Raw genomic sequence first — 17679 nt, 5'->3', positions numbered from 1 at the left:
TAAACACCATTGAAACCGAGCTAATCCTACTCTGTCTGTGTCTGATCTGTGTAAACGTCTTGACCAAACCCCCTGGTGTGCCACTATATATATATATATATATTATAGAAACTGCCATGGCCTAATTCAAATAGTTTCACATTTTACAGCAAATAAATGGCGTTATTGTCACCATAAAAGGTGAATGTTGGGCGTTTTCCAAACGGAGTTTTAATGCTCGTTTATGTGCACAGTTTTACAACAGGTCTGATTTATAACACAACCATGTATATATGGCAAGTTTATAAATCTCAATATTTGTGTACATGCGCAGACTTTTCAGAAATGGCGCACACAGAAATCTACGCAACTGTTAAGAGTCCCCAGACCATATGTTGTCGACTGTAGGCTTACGTAGCTCTAATGTTGGGGATAACCTAGTCTACTTGGTGACGGTGTGTCACAGAGAATAGAGGGGAGATAGCGGGTAGTGTGCCTTTAAGAGGTGCCCTGACCGCCGCACTAAATCTCCATCATTGTGTTCCAAAGAAGCTGCTGAAATGTCTGCTAGCTCCGCTTTCAATGATGAAAAAGGGGGCTCCTCGAATGTCGGGGAGCCCGAATATGGCCACGACCCGGCCAGCGGAGGGATTTTCTCCTCCGACTACAAAAGGTAGGTGCAAAAACCCGTGGCCGCTTGCGTTTGTCGCGGTTATGTTTAATGTTGTCATATTGAAATATCATGGGCAGTTTATGGGGGAGGTGCGAGGTGGATGCAATTTCCTGCCTGTCAAGATGGAGAGGAAGCGGCGCTTGAACGGGCTTTATAGGCTTGGGGACGTTAGAATAAAAAATGTCTCCAACGTAGTTTACTTCGATTGAAAAATATGTGTTTTAACAGTCATAGTTGTGTATTTTCTTGAGTCCTAGATTATTTGCTTGGGAAAACTGCCGTATGCTGCTACCAACGACAAGGCCATCAGGGCTGAAGCTCTGAATCTTACAGTGATTTGGTGTTGGGCCAATATAAATGAGACTAGGCCGCAGAAGCGATATGCATATTCTGTTAGATTGGGTTTATTTATTGACAGATTGCTATCACATAGCGCAATTGTTCAGTATTCTATCTAGGCTATAGGCTACATTTTAAATTCTTAATCTGAGTTGAACGCGAATCGGGCTGACCACTCACTCGTGTGTAGCATAGCCTATTCGTCCAAAACGCTGTCCCATTAGAAATCAGTTTACAGTGCCTAGTCAACCAAACATGATAGGAGGGGGAAATATGCGATAGATTGTTGCTGGAAATTGATACTACAAATGAAACTAGACATAATAATCTTCATAATAGTCTACGTAAGGAGCGTTCGTTTTCTATATATTTGCAGAACCGCGGACCGGACAGCTCCGTGGTGCTGAAGAGGACGGTGTGTGTGTTGGGCGAAGTGGCTTGTGTTCACAGAATGCTGCTCTCCAGAAAGGTCGTTTCAAGTGGCCTTGTCTGTATAGCCTACTCTTGAAGGGCAATTAGGGAACTGTGATGAATATAATTTCCATTTTTGGCCACTTGGCAAAAGGTTAAGAAAGCGAAGGCAAACTAAGACAATTAATAGGCTGCTATCAACCGATATTCACTGCGATATTACACTAATAACATGTGATTTGATTAACAAAAAATGAATATCTGAGATATAAAGTTTGCCATTTAAATAATTCAGTTGATTAACTGTGCTGTCTGAATCTGATGTTTGACCCTACACAATGCTCTGTTGAGTCTAATCATTGCAGGTCTAGACAGTGCTATTCAATTGTACTGTATTATTTATCAGTATTGTTGTATTCATGTTATTTGAGATTGATGAGGGAGTAGGGGGAGACACTGATGCTGCTACTGAACTTGCTATTGAAACTAGTTTGTAGCTTATTGTGTGTGTCGAGTGTATTCTCTTGGATCCTGGATCTATGGAGCTATTTGATTTGATTGAAGAGTGCAGGGCAGAGGAAAGGGCAGTCTGCCTACCTGTCACTTCTGCTCTTATCTGCAGTTCATTGATTGCTGCAGGCATCAACCCCAACCTGCTCTAAGTGCAATGCAATAAAGTGCATTGGAGAAAAGGAGCACTGGTAACACTATTAAAATGCCCAAGTCAGGGTAGACACTTATACTGTATAAGTCTCTTCTGTCACTGTTTGGTTCAGGGTACCAAGATTACTGTATAAGTCTATGGCTCCAGTGAGAAAGCTAGAGTAAAATATGCAGGTCAGGACAGGTCATCCCAGCTGCCTTTGCTTGAGCTGTCAATTTTACATTGATGCTTTCTTCATAAAATAGGAAACATTGATGTCACAGCGACATGTGTTATTTGATATGTGCCTGCATGGCTGCATTGGAATGATCACAAACAATTTTTCATGTAAAATAAGAACCTCATAAAGGTCCAACTTTTGCATCTGTGCTTTGTAGGTGTTTGTTTCATTGGTCACACCTTTAAAACAGGCATAACAACCAATTATAAAGGCTTCATAGTCTCCACAATCACAACATAATGGTTAACTAATCATTCGTAAGCAAAGTTATAGTACTACATAGAGGGTGTTATAAAAGGTCATTAAGCCACATCTGGTGCTTTTGCAAAAATGTGGCAATGTTTATACATTTATCGGGTAATCCCATTTTTATACTTAAAGGGATAGTTCACCCAAATTACAAAATGACACACTGGTTTCCTTACCTTTTAAGCAGCATATGGACAAGATATGACAATATTTCATTCTTTGGTTTAGTTTTCATGGCACCGTTTCCATATGCTAACGTTTTAGCATTTGTGACAAAAAAGTCCCATTCAAATTATAGGACCAATATTAGCATTGTTTTGCGCATAACGTCCACAAGTATTTAAAATTGATTGTGAAGCTCAACAAAGTCACTTATAGATGATTTGAAGATGATGTGTGAAAATTGCTAATATCGGTCCCATGACTTGAATGGTATTTGTGCCACAAATGCTAAAACGTCAGTATGTGTAGGGCTGTTACGGTGACCGTATTACCGCCACACCGGCGGTCACAAGTTGTGACGGCAGTCAAATTCCACGTAACCATTTAGTCATGGTAATTAGGATTCTCCAAGCTCTGATGCTGCTGATGATCATTAGTAGGCTACCAAACTTGCTAACTGCCTGGTACTCAGCACTCTATTGTCCCTCTAATCACTCTGTCATTAATGCAAATGTATTAGAAAATCTAATCAAACACTTCATGAGCTCATGAGCTCATGTTGCGCAACATTTCAATAGGCTAAGAAATTGCGTGAAAAAACAGAGTGATGTTCTCTATTAAAAATAGGAGGATCCCATCAGCTTTCTATAGACTAGGCCAACTATATTTATTTCTCAACCTTCCTAATATTAAGCACATTGCTTCTCTTTACAACAGGAGTATAGTCTACCTGGCTGGCATGATAATGAACCATGGGAAAAGCGTACTTAATTCGCTATTTAAGTGCAGACATGTCATGTATTTTTTCCCCTGCCCCTGGTCCATTCTAAATCCAAACAAATTTCACGCATATATTATTTAGTATATGTAAAGACAAAAGATTATATAAAGAATAGTGTGATGGGTGACAATATTAGCCTATCACTTGTGAATTATATATTATCACGTGTGAATGATGCCCAGCTTGTGTGCAGTAAGGCAAGAAACAGCACATGCCTTGTTTTTTGTGACCTTTTTCAAATAATAGTCACACACCTCATGTAGCCAAGCCCATAGGCCTGATAAGGTTTGTATCACAACTAAAGTGGCCAAACAACTTTTTTAAATTAAGCACATTATCCCGGAGAGGGTCTCATGGGGGAAACCTATCCTTTAATTTTAATTGATTTTTTAAATAAACACCATTGAAACCGAGCTAATCCTACTCTGTCTGTGTCTGATCTGTGTAAACGTCTTGACCAAACCCCCTGGTGTGCCACTATATATATATATATATATTATAGAAACTGCCATGGCCTAATTCAAATAGTTTCACATTTTACAGCAAATAAATGGCGTTATTGTCACCATAAAAGGTGAATGCTGGGCGTTTTCCAAACTGAGTTTTAATGCTCGTTCATGTGCACAGTTTTACAAGAGGTCTGATTTATAACACAACCATGTATATATGGCAAGTTTATAAATCTCAATATTTGTGTACATGCGCAGACTTTTCAGAAATGGCGCACACAGAAATCTATGCAACTGTTAAGAGTCCCCAGACCTTATGTTGTCGACTGTAGGCTTACGTAGCTCCAAACTTTTTAAAAATTAAGCACATTAATCAGTTTTACAATGAGTGTAGGGCTTAACTGGCATGCATACTATAAAAATGAACCTTTTTAATGAAAGCATTACATGAATATTTGTATTGGAGTTGATTTTGGTGTTTTTTACTGCTAATTGACAGTATTTTCGAACATATGCGCTTTACTGCGCTTATAATGTGAAGAAATAGCCTAATAGTTTATCAACATTTTAAGCCAAATGTTCTGATCTGTTGTGTCAGCCACATTGCTTGAAAACTTTTTTTTGATGGTAGTGGTTGTATTAATTTGGAATCTATCACATCCCAGACTATGTTTGGAATATTTATTCCTCACACAGAATAGAATAGGTTAACTTTTGTACTATGGGGGGATAGTAGATTGACATAGGCTACTGCCTTTGCTGTTCATTAGGCCTACTCATTTTGTTGACTGACGAAAAGTACAGGTGGACAGTTCTTCCAATATCTTCAAAATGCACCTCAGAATTGGATAAGGATGATCACAGTTGTCCCCAATGTGTCTGTCTTCACTTGTAGCCTGTGACAAAGACCCGATGCGTGGAAGCGATGAGATGCTAAATGTATTCATGTTAGTTAACGTTTGATTACCTACTGTGAGACCGGCAGTTATTTGCTTGACAATCACCGGCTGACAAAATCTCATCACCGCCACATCCCTAAGTATGTGGTTAACCACACCAGGGAAACTAAGAGACAATTTATGCTTTTTTCAACAACAAAAAATTCATAGGGGCCATATGGATGGTGTGACGCAATTGCGGATCCTCCGGAGGCATGCAGAGGCCAATTGAGTTTCGTGCTGCATCACCATGCGCCGCCCAAATTTTGTAACAATGCATAGGGCTCTGTATAGCTCCGCATTGACATGATTGGTTGATGGGAGGTGGGGGCGGGAGGTCCTGTATAAACACAAACTTACTTCCTTGACAACTTCCTTCACAACAGTGCTGCTCTGCTCGGTGAAGAGCAAGAAGTATGAATGCCTTCTACCGTATCCCCGTAAATGCTGCACGGCCAATGCAGACGTCGGATTGACCATGCAGCTCCTTTTAACCAAAGCATGGATTGCTGTCGTACCTTGTCAATAGACCGCTTATAGGGTAAGGAAACCAATATGTAATTTTGTAATTTGGGTGAACTATCCCTGTAAACATATTTAATGTTGTGATAAAAAATGTATCATGCACCTGATATTTCATTGAATACATTTTAAAATTAATTTTACAATATCCTTTGGAGACAGACTGTGTTATATACTATGGGCCCGATTCAGATTTACGCCTTTCCTACACACTTCTCAGAAGTTGATGTTCAGACTTACCTTATGTAGGTGCATAACAGGCTTTGCAGGCCTGGTTCCCATGCGTGCCCTGAATAAATTGAATTCAACCGCTGAAAACCCTCCAACCAACAGATTTTCTCATGAAGTTCATTCAAAATGGTTTTCAGTAAATTTGTCTAAAGCCATCTGTCACGCCCTGGTCTTAGTATTTTGTGTTTATATGTTTATTTTGGTCAGGCCAGGGTGTGACATGGGGTTATTTTGTGTTGTGTTGTGGTATTGGGTGTTTTAGTAGGTATTGGGATTGTGGCTGAGTAGGGGTGTCTAGCATAGTCTATGGCTGCCTGAGGTTCTCAATCAGAGTCAGGTGATTCTCGTTGTCTCTGATTGGGAACCATATTTAGGTAGCCTGGGTTTCACTGTGTGTTTGTGGGTGATTGTTCCCTTCTCAGTGTGTTTGTATTTCACCAGATAGGCTGTATAGGTTTTCACATTTCCGTTTGTTGTTTTTGTATTGTTCGTGTTTTTTCTATATTAAAGATGTATCGAACTAACCACGCTGCATTTTGGTCCGACTCTCCTTCGACGGAAGAAAGCCGTAACACCATCCCTTTAAATTTGGTGTACAATCCACCTGTGTGTAATCAAGTCTCCGTATAAATGCACCTGCACTGTGATAGTCTCAGAGGTCCATTAAAAGCGCAGAGAGCATCATGAAGAACAAGGAACACACCAGGCAGCCGGATTTGGATACAAAAAGATTTCCCAAGCTTTAAACATCCCAAGGAGCACTGTGCAAGCGATAATATTGAAATGGAAGGAGTATCAGACCACTGCAAATCTACCAAGACCTGGCCGTCCCTCTAAACTTTCAGCTCATACAAGGAGAAGACTGATCAGAGATGCAGCCAAGAGGCCCATGATCACTCTGGATGAACTGCAGAGATCTACAGCTGAGGTGGGAGACTCTGTCCATAGGACAACAATCAGTCGTATATTGCACAAATCTGGCCTTTATGGAAGAGTGGCAAGAAGAAAGCCATTTCTTAAAGATATCCATAAAAAGTGTTGTTTAAAGTTTGCCACAAGCCACCTGGGAGACACACCAAACATGTGGAAGAAGGTGCTCTGGTCAGATTAAACCAAAATTGAACTTTTTGGCAACAATGCAAAACGTTATGCTTGGCGTAAAAGCAACACAGCTCATCACCCTGAACACACCATCCCCACTGTCAAACATGGTGGTGGCAGCATCATGGTTTGGGCCTGCTTTTCTTCAGCAGGGACAGGGAAGATGGTTAAAATTGAAGGGAAGATGGATGGAGCCAAATACAGGACCATTCTGGAAGAAAACCTGATGGAGTCTGCAAAAGACCTGAGACTGGGACGGAGATTTGTCTTCCAACAAGACAATGATCCAAAACATAAAGCAAAATCTACAATGGAATGGTTCAAAAATAAACATATCCAGGTGTTAGAATGGCCAAGTCAAAGTCCAGACCTGAATCCAATTGAGAACCTGTGGAAAGAACTGAAAACTGCGGTTCACAAATGCTCTCCATCCAACCTCACTGAGCTCGAGCTGTTTTGCAAGGAGGAATGGGGAAAAATTTCAGTCTCTCGATGTGCAAAACTGCTAGAGACATACCCCAAGTGACTTACAGCTGTAATCGCAGCAAAAGGTGGCGCTACAAAGTATTAACTTAAGGGGGCTGAATAATTTTGCACGCCCAATTTTTCAGTTTTTGATTTGTTAAAAAAGTTAGAAATATCCAATAAATGTCGTTCCACTTCATGATTGTGTCCCACTTGTTGTTGATTCTTCACAAAAAAATACAGTTTTATATCTTTATGTTTGAAGCCTGAAATGTGGCAAAAGGTCGCAAAGTTCAAGGGGGACGAATACTTTCGCAAGGCACTGTATACAGAAGTATGTGGGCACCCCTTCAAAGTAGTGGATCTGGCTATTTCAGCCACACCCGTTAATGACAGGTGTATAAAAATCGAGCACATGGCCATGCAATCTCCATAGACAAACATTGCATGTAGCGCTCACTGACTTTCAATGTGGCATCGTCATAGGATGCCACCTTTCCAACAAGTCAGTTCGTCAAATTTCTGCCCTGCTAGAGCTGCCCCGGTCAACTGTAAGTGCTGTTCTTGTGAAGTGGAAACATCTATGAGCAACAACGGCTCAGCCGCAAAGTGGTAGACCACACAAGCTCACAGAATGGGACAGTCGAGTGCTGAGGCGCGTAGCACATAAATCATCTGTCCTTGATTGCAACACTCACTATCGAGTTCCAAACTGCCTCTTGAAGCAATGTCAGCACAATAACTATTCATCGGGAGCTTCATGAAATGGGTTTCCATGGCCGAACAGCCGCACACAAGCCTAACATCACCTTGTGAAATGCCAAGCATCGGCTGTAATGGTGTAAAGCTCGCCGCCATTGGCCTCTGGAGCAGTGGAATTGCATTCTCTGGGGTGAGGGAGGTGGTCAGGGAGGTGACCAAGGACCCGATGGTCACTCTGACAGAGCTCCAGAGTTCCTCTATGGAGATGGGAGATCCTTTCAGAATGACAACCATCTCTGCAGTACTCCACCAATCAGACCTTTATGGTAGAAAGGCCAGACGGAAGCCACTCATCAGTAAAAGGCACATGACAGCCCGTTTGGAGTTAGAGGACTAGAGGACTCAAACCATGAGAAACAAGATTGTCTGGTCTGGTGAAACCAAGATTGAACTCTTTGGCCTGAATGCCAAGCGTCACATCTGGAGGAAACCTGGCACCATCCTTACAGTGAAGCATGGTGGTGGCAGCATCATGCTGTGGGGATGTTTTTCAGCGGCAGGGACTGGAAGACTAGTCAGGAATGAGGGAAAGATGAAAGGAACAAAGTACAGAGAGATCCTTGATGAAAATCTGCTCCATAGGGCTCAGGACTTCAGACTGGGGCGAAGGTTCACCTTCCAACAGGACAACGACCCTAAGCACACAGCCAAGACAATACAGGAGTGGCTTCGGGACAAGTGTCTGAAAGTCCTTGAATGACCCAGCCAGATCCCAGACTTGAGCCCGATCTAACATCTCTGGAGAGACCTGAAAATAGCTGTGCAGCGACGCTCCCCAACCATCCTGACAGAGCTTGATAGGAAAAGAATGGGAGAAACTCCCCAAATACAGGTGTGCCTAGCTTGTAGTGTCATTCCCAATAAGATTCGAGGCTGTAATCGCTGCCAAAGGTGCTTCAACAAAAGTACTTTGTAAAGGGTCTGAATACTTACGTGAATGTAATATTTCAGTTTTTCTAAAAAACTGTTTTTGCTTTGTCATTATGGGGTATTGTGTGTAGATTGATGAGGGGGAAAAAAACTATTTAATCAATTTTAGAATAAGGCTGTAACCTAACAAAATGTGGAAAAAGTCAAGGGGTCTGAATATTTTCACAAGGCACTGTATGTGGGTATACCCGACTCTGGCTACCGATTAGTGGAAAAAATTTGATATGATCAAAATTGTAAAAAAAACAAATACCTTGGAAAGTCCGGTGATATAATTAAAACATTCTATAAATCATAAATCAATTAGGTAGGTTTGGCACTATACTGTTATTTGCGCATGTCAACAGAAGCCTATAGAGTGAGTCTCTTTCATCCTTGCAAATTATAAAGGCCAGCATTTAATAAACTTCACTGTGGAAATGGTGATAAGCTATGTATGCTTCAGTTTGCTGCCATTATGACTTGTTTAACATTTATCTCCAGCGATCACAAGACAAAATAGATTTATAGATTTTTTTTAAATGGTCATTTATGTTTACAATCCCCTTATCCAAACGGCTTACCATTCTTATCAATCGCTCTGATCAATTTGTAAATTACATTTCATGGAGAATGGTTTTATTTCTATCTGGGAAAAATAAATTTGATGGTTTTCCACTTGGAACCAACAGGTTGCTTGACCTTATTCCAACGCTTTATCGCACATAAAGGTGGTGGAATTATTAGGGAATTAAGTCTAGGTTGGAATACGGCGTATCTGTAGACACAACTCGCCACGTTCATTTCTTTGGTCTCCACTCCAAACAAATAGCATGCCATTCCCATGCTTAGTCTAAGGTCAGCAGATGCGTTGAGAGAAAAAAGTCCATAAAAAAGGGAATTATGTTCCATTTACGCACGCATAACTCTGGTCATGTGTCCCACATGTAACCCTATTCCCTATGGGCCCTGGTCAAAGGTAGTGCACGATATAGTGAGTAAAGTGCCATTTGGGATGCACTCCAGGTAGGGGCTATATTTAGGTGCCTGTGAAATGAATGCATTAAATATGCAAAATGGGAGGTGTGTGTGTGTGTGTGTGTGTGTGTGTGTGTGTGTGTGTGTGTGTGTGTGTGTGTGTGTTGCTGAAGCCAAGAGCAAAGATGCTATCACCTTGTGTGATTTAAAAAAAGTTAATTTCCTGGCCATGTAGAGGTTCTGGTCTGGTATGTTGGTATATTTGATGATCCTAGTCTAGATATCTGATTCACAGCACTAGAAGTGTAGCCTTTATATGTGTCTGGGGAGCCGTGTAGTCTAGTGACTGGCCTACTGTATGTAGTGACTAAGCTAGAAATGAATCCTGTTTTATTACACATTCACTCCTTTGTTTGAACACCTTTCATGTTTTTCCTTCGACATCTTTTGAAAGATTTTCACTCAGAAACATTATGGTTAATGGTTAATGGTTAATGGTTAGTGGTTAATGGTTAATGGTTAGTGGTTAATGGTTAATGGTTAATGGTTAGTGGTTAGTGGTTAGTGGTTAATGGTTAGTGGTTAATGGTTAATGGTTAGTGGTTAGTGGTTAATGGTTAATGGTTAGTGGTTAATGGTTAGTGGTTAATGGTTAATGGTTAATGGTTAGTGGTTAATGGTTAATGGTTAGTGGTTAATGGTTAATGGTTAGTGGTTAATGGTTAATGGTTAGTGGTTAATTGTTAATGGTTAATGGTGAGTGGTTAATGGTTAGTGGTTAATGGTTAATGGTTAGTGGTTAATGGTTAATGGTTAGTGGTTAATGGTTAGTGGTTAATGGTTAGTGGTTAATCACAACCACTAATTGGTGAGGAATCATTCAAATTGCTCTTACGTTAAATAGGCCAGCTCACTTTTGATGGTGTTTTTACATCACCATCACCATTTAAAGGTAGGCTTTACCAAACAGGAGTTCCACTTACTCTCTTGGAGATCCGTTTGGAGATTGCCATGATGTATTCACAGTGAAATGATTGCCATAACTGTGATCCCAGAGTTCATTTGCAAGCAAGCTCCATGTTTTTTTAACCATGACATGATGGTCTAAAATACTCAACTGTCTATTGGGATAAACAATTGGCATAAAAATTGTCTTGTAATAAACTTTTTTCACATATGACATATTTTGGTCTTCTTTAGGCTTTAGTGGATGAGTAATGGCAAAACAAACTAGCCTCCAGTACATAAAAGCACCCCTGCAAAAGCAATTGTGAAATACTCAATGCACAAACCCTTAATACCCCTTATTATACCATCAATATACTATACGTTGACATATTTGCAGTGACATACTAACCTGCAATTGTTGACATAAGCACAAAAGTCAATGTTATTGACAATAGATAACCTTCGATTAAAGTGTACTGAAGCATTTACCCCAGCAGATGGTGCTCACAGTTAAGTCACTGTGTTGAAGGCTTTTTCACTGTATTGCTATTTATTCCATGGCAGGATGGCCTTGAGTGGGTTCAATGGGTACACACAGTCTGTGTCAGAGAACCCCCCCCCCAACCAGCTAGGCACGCCAAGTTTCTGACTCATAATTTTTTTGTAAATATTCCATGGATTTAGCTGGCCATGTTTGCAACCCTAGTGAGACAGAGTGCAACCTGTGATAAAACTATGAAAATCACAAATAATCCAATTTTAGATAAACTAATTGATTTAAGATAATTGAACGTTTCACACAGAAAGAGTGAAGGTGAATTTAGTGAATTGGGATATCAAGTGTAAATTCACAATTTTCAAAAACAATATAATTATTCTTGGCCACTTAATTAATAGCTAGGTTTCCATCCAATTGGCTACAGATTTTAATGCAAATATTCTCAAATCTGCAAAAACAAAAGATGCGTATTTTCCATTCAGTGCGTGATGACGTACTGCACACAACATTTTTCATGTACCGAATAAAAATCTAAAGTTAAATGTGTTTCCATCGCTTTTTCAACTCTACCGTAGTTTTGCTACAAAAACTGTTGCATTAAATAGCAAATGTGCCTACTCTGGTCTTGGCCAGTGTAGCCAATTTAGTGACTTTGTCGCTATATTTAGCGAGTATTCAGACCCCTCTAGCGACAATTTTTCAAAAAATCAACTAGCGACAAATCTAGCGACTTTTTCTGGTGTTATTGGAGACTTTTGGAGACTCTGATGTGAAAGCACATATTCTTCTTACTCTTCTCAACGAGCAGTGGGTGCTGCCATTCCCCCCCAGCCCTGGCTTACATTCTGGGTGGGATGTAAATATAAAATGTTTTTTGTCTAAAATAAATAAACTGTACAAAAATAAATCACTGCATTTGACTCACACAGCCTCAGTCACTTACTCACCTTGTCCACTGTGTGTGTGTGCCTCTCTGTGACATAAGCTAAAAATCTAGCTGGCTAGCTCATCATGTCTCAGTCTAAACTGTACACCCAAAATACAGAAAGGAGTGGGAATCAAACCCTGAATTCAGAGGCTGGTTGAAGCCATTTATTGGAGATGATACACGGGCATACTGCCTGTATTGTAAGGCTGATTTCTACGCCAAACTTAGTGATGTAAAAAAAAAACACATGACAACTCAAAAACATACTCAAAAGGCAAGAGGCCTTATAACAGTTCCACCCAAAACAAGCTGCCATTTATGGTTAAAAAAGTTGACTCTGCAAAAAAGGCTGAGGCCACCATGGCATTAGCTATCGCACTGTTCCATGCTGGGATGTGATCACATTGGAGAAGCATGTAGAGCTGCTTTCTCAGACTCCACTGCTGCTACCCACTTCAAAATGCACAGGACAAAGTGCACAGAAATGATTAATGGTGTTCTAGCAACATACTTTCTGAAAACGTTGGTCGCAGATGTGGGTGACCAGAGTTTCAGCCTCCTCCTCAATGAGTCCACAGATGTAAGTGTTTCTAAGTACCTGGGGGTACTTTAGTGACACCAAGCAGACAATTGTATCAACATTTCTGGGGCTTGTTGAATTTGGAGGGAGGAGATGCCAAATCCTTAGCCCGTGCTGTTGTGGCTTTCCTCGAGAAGTGTTGTCTTAAAAAAAGAGAAACTCCTGTGGATAGGGACTGACAATGCCTCTGTTATGATGGGGATTAACAATGGAGTCCATAAAGTGCTGAAGGAGGAAGGAATATGGCCTCAAATATCTGGTTCTTATTCGCTGTGTTGTGCCACTCTCTGCAGCTTGCTCATTTGTAGTTCTAAACATATTTAAGGTGTTTTTTAATCACGTTTTGTCTCTCCTACGACGTTATTCCTCTCTCCTACAGCGTCCATCACAATCGCATGCATACTTATTTTCCACCATAATTTGCAAATAAATTCATTAAAAATCCTACAATGTGATTTTCTGGATAATCTTTTTCTCATTTTGTCTGTCATAGTTGAAGTGATGAAAATTACAGGCCTCTCTCATCTTTTTAAGTGGGAGAACTTGCACAATTGGTGGCTGACTAAATACTTTTTTGCCCCACTGTAACTAATTTTACCGACACAAAAAATATCCCACACTGTCGAACGAACAAATGATCTGTCGGCATTTAAAAAAATGTACTGTAACATCCTGTTTCCATCACAGCTGTGATTTTTTTTTTCATATGGTATGATTTTACTCAAATAAAAAATGTGGCTGGAAACATGGTTATTGTATCAAGGCTTTACAGTGTATATACCATGTATTCAGCAGAAATGTTTGGTTAGCTGTGCAATCTTATGTTCTAAGCAGAGATTTTATTTTGCAGCAATGTCATTTAAAAAAATGATCCCGTCTTCTTCATAGTTTCACAGCTGAACTTCTAAAAATCTGGAGAGAGAGCTGGAATGGCATACATACACAATCCATGTCTCAATTATTTTAAGGCTTAAAAATCCTTCTTTAACCTGTCTCCTCCCCTTCATCTACACTGATTGAAGTGGATTTAACAAGTGACATCAATAAGGGATCATACTGTAGCTTTTACCTGTATTTATCTGGTCAGTCTGTCATGGAAAGAGCAGGTGTTCCTAATAATTTGTACATTCAGTATTTTTTTTTATGGTATCATACATAATGGGAAAGATATCTAGCTCAGGCCTTTCAAATGAGAGATTGATTTAGTGGCAGTGGCACGTATAATGTATACCATAGAAAATGGGCTTTTACAGGATATTGAGAACAAACTACCGGTGCATGGACATACTAAAAGTTTAACCCTTAGCCTGTCCTATATTGCAGGTATAGTTGAGACAACACACAGAGAATATACTACTATCGTCCATCTTTAAATCCTGTTTTAGAATGTCATAGCAGCAGCAACAATTACTAAAGAGCTTGAACAAACTGGTTTGTGCATGAGATATTTCTTAAAGTTGGACCCTAAACCTTGCTTATATGACATGTCTAGATGAGACAACAACACACACAATATACCTCCATCATACAGCTTTAAATCCAGTTTTAGATTGTCATAGCAGCAGCACATAGTCACCTGTTCAATAATGGCCACTCGACAGCTAGTTTTTATCTGATGTGCAATTACCCAGCATGTTTGCATTGTTCTGTTGTATCCCAGGTGCACAGGATGGCAAGTCGGCTGGTCTCTGTATAAACATGGCAGAGGAAATGCTGTTGCCTTGGAAACCTGCCCGAGTCACCACCACATTCCATGTTGCTCAGGGCATTTTTCTCTGCCATGTCATCGCAAACGTGACAGATTGATGCCATTTGTGGATCTGTTTGGCTCTTTCACAAATTGTCCATTTGAATCCTTAAATTCCGCATTGAATGAATTAGGATGAAGTGGGGTTACAATCAATGTTCCCTCTAAAGCACAGTTCTCCTGGACTGCCAAGCAGAAGAAATATTAGCACGCGCAGAGAAGCACGAGATTGAATTTCACTCAACTTTTCCCTTTACTTTGGGAATTGTGATGCAATATTAGCCACTTTCAATGCAACATAACAAAACAAAATGAACTACGCAAGACTTAGTATGCAAAACTAACAATACAGGAGATTTTGTTGTCGGCAGAACACATCAGAGAATGATTTTATTTAATTGACTGGCACGACTCAGGCATGTACTCTGCACAGACCGGTGCGCCATAACCAATCAGAGATGCAGTAGGCCTATATGAAAATCGACCATTGCCATTTATAGATCTGTGTCATTCACTTTAAACTGGACTGTTTTTACAGCATGAGTGGTTGTGGGTAGATGCGCTTGTTTTGAGATCAAAGTGAGTTACATGTAGCGAGGTGTCCACATTTGTACATTTGTTCATATCCTTTGCTAGTTAGTAAGTTATTAGCCCAGTTATAGATCATTTGTAGTCAGCAATGGGGGAGTGATTGCTTCCTACAAGAGCACAAAACGTGTGCATTTCTAGACATCTTTGAAGAGCGAGTAAGGTAAAGTGCTTGCTTTTGTCTCATTTTGTTGTATTTTGAGACACTCTGGTAGGCCTACATTATGATCAAATAGCCACAGTAGCCTAGTTGACGATTGTTAAAACTAACTTAAAGCGGGTACAGTCCCATTGTTAACATTAAATGCGTTGTGCCGGAAGATGCACAGAATGTTTGAGTTTTCTGTCAGCAGACCTGAAATTTTCTCAAGATAAAAAAATAGAGCGAACATTGCTTCCAATATAACATTTTGAGTTGAGATGTAGGATGAAGTGACGTTCGTGGAGAAAAAGCATTAAGACCTTGGAGAGGATTGCTTTTTCAATGTGCCATTCACACAGCTGGGAGATGGATGTAGCAGATGAACGAATGTTCATGTTTCTGCACAAACATTCTCCATGTTGTCATGTAAGCCAAAGACAAACCACTAACCGCTTACACACAGTAAAGTCAAGATGTTCCTCCTCGTTATTTTGGGTAGGTTATTTGAATAGGTTGTTGTCTTGGTGGCGTAATCTACTAGCCCAGTCCCAGATCTGTTTTGTGCCAAAACAACTCTAGTATATGCAGCTCTGGGACCAGGCTAGGAATCTCTACAAGTTTTGCCTTCCTTTCATTTGTCAAAATCGATAACTTCATTATCTATTGAAATCTAATTTACAGTCCCACCCTGCTGAGCAATACGCCAGCCGACTAGTATCATCCTCTGTTAGCATGATGCTAAACATCAGAAGATTCTCTAGTCACGGAGGCCTGTACGTCCCTACGTAATGTGTTCTTCTATTAGCAATGAGTCATCGACTAACAGGCAGGAGAAGGAAGAGAATAAATGTCTTGTTAAGCCTGCGTTGGTTGAGGCGTGGTTGTGAAGCTAAGTCCGGTTAAGTCCATTGTATTCTCTGTGGAGGAACCATAGACTGTATACAAGGATAATGGAAGAGAGCAGGTTTTAAGGTTTGTGGGATTTGAGGTCTCAACCTGTGAACAGCACCATTCTCACCCCAGCGAACTACTCCCTCGGAGTAAGATCTCAACAGTAGTCTACAGTGCCTTCAGAAAGTATTCATACCCCTTGATTTATTCCACATTTTGTTACAGCCTGAATTCAAAATGGATTAAATGTTGTTGTTTTTTACCCATCTACACACAACACTCCATAATGACAATGTGAAAACATTTATTGAAAATGAAATATAGAAATATTAAAGTATAAGTATTCACACCCCCTGAGTCCATAAATTGTAGAATCAGCAGCAATTACAGCTCTGGATATATCTGGGTAAGTCTCTAAGAGTCTTTGCACACCTGGATTGTACAGTATTTGCACATTATTTGCAAATAATTAATTTGTCAATTTGGTTGTTGATCATTGCTAGAGAGCCATTTTCAAGTCTTTCCATAGATTTTCAACCCGATTTAAGTGAAATCTGTAACTAGGCCACTCAGGAACATTCAATGTCATCTTGGTAAGCAACTCTATTGTATATTTGGTCTTGTGTTTTAGGTTATTGTCCTGCTGAACGTTGAATTTGTCTCCCAGTGCAGTTGGAAAGTAGATTTTCCTCTAGGATTTTGCCTGTGCTTAGCTCTATTCCATTTATTTTCATCCTAAAAAAACTCTAGTTCTTGCCGACAACAAGCATACCCATAACATGATGCAACCACCACCAACCATGCTTGAAAATATACTACATTACAAAAGTATGTGGACACCTGCTTGTCGAACATCTCATTCTAAAATGGATTAATATGGATTTTGTCCCCACTTTGCCGCTATAACAGCTTCCACTCTTCTGGGAAGGCTTTCCACTAGATGTTGGAACATTGCTGTGGGGACTTTCTTCCTTTCAGTCACAAGAGCATTAGTCAGGTCGGGCACTGATTTTGGGGGATTCGGTCTGTCTCACAGTCGGCGTTCCAATACATCCCAAAGGTGTTCGATGGGGTTGAGGTCAGGGCTCTGTGCAGGCCAGTCAAGTTCTTCCACACCGATCTTGACAAACCATTTCTGACAGACCGCACTTTGTGCACGGGGGCATTGTCATGCTGAAACAGGAAAAGTCCTTCACAAACTGTGGCCACAAAGTTGGAAGCACAGAATTGTCTAGAATGTAATTGTATGCTGTAGCGTTAAGATCCCTTCACTGGAACTAAGGGGCCAAGCCCGAACCATGAAAAACAGCCCGAGACCATTTTATTTATTTATTTTATTTTACCTTTATTTAACCAGGTAGGCAAGTTGAGAACAAGTTCTCATTTACAATTGCGACCTGGCCAAGATAAAGCAAAGCAGTTCGACAGATAAAACGACACAGAGTTACACATGGAGTAAAAACAAACATACAGTCAATAATGCAGTATAAACAAGTCTATATACAATGTGAGGTGAGAAGGGA

General features: G+C 40.3%; 1 protein-coding gene across 5 annotated transcripts in view; it reads left to right on the top strand.

The window, feature by feature from the left end:
- The first annotated feature begins 307 nt into the window (after positions 1–307).
- Positions 308–17679, top strand: part of ap3b2 (adaptor related protein complex 3 subunit beta 2) — a 100919-nt gene continuing 83547 nt past the window's right edge. For all 5 annotated transcript variants that reach the window (XM_020456497.2, XM_020456494.2, XM_031801521.1 and 2 more), the window contains exon 1: positions 308–652. In XM_020456497.2, the coding sequence (XP_020312086.1) occupies positions 540–652 (113 nt within the window). In that variant the 5' untranslated portion in view covers positions 308–539. The remainder of the gene's footprint in view (positions 653–17679) is intronic.

The sequence above is a fragment of the Oncorhynchus kisutch genome, linkage group LG22, assembly GCF_002021735.2.
Source record: "Oncorhynchus kisutch isolate 150728-3 linkage group LG22, Okis_V2, whole genome shotgun sequence".
Lineage (NCBI taxonomy): Eukaryota > Metazoa > Chordata > Actinopteri > Salmoniformes > Salmonidae > Oncorhynchus > Oncorhynchus kisutch.
This window is presented reverse-complemented; position numbering and strand designations above follow the sequence as displayed.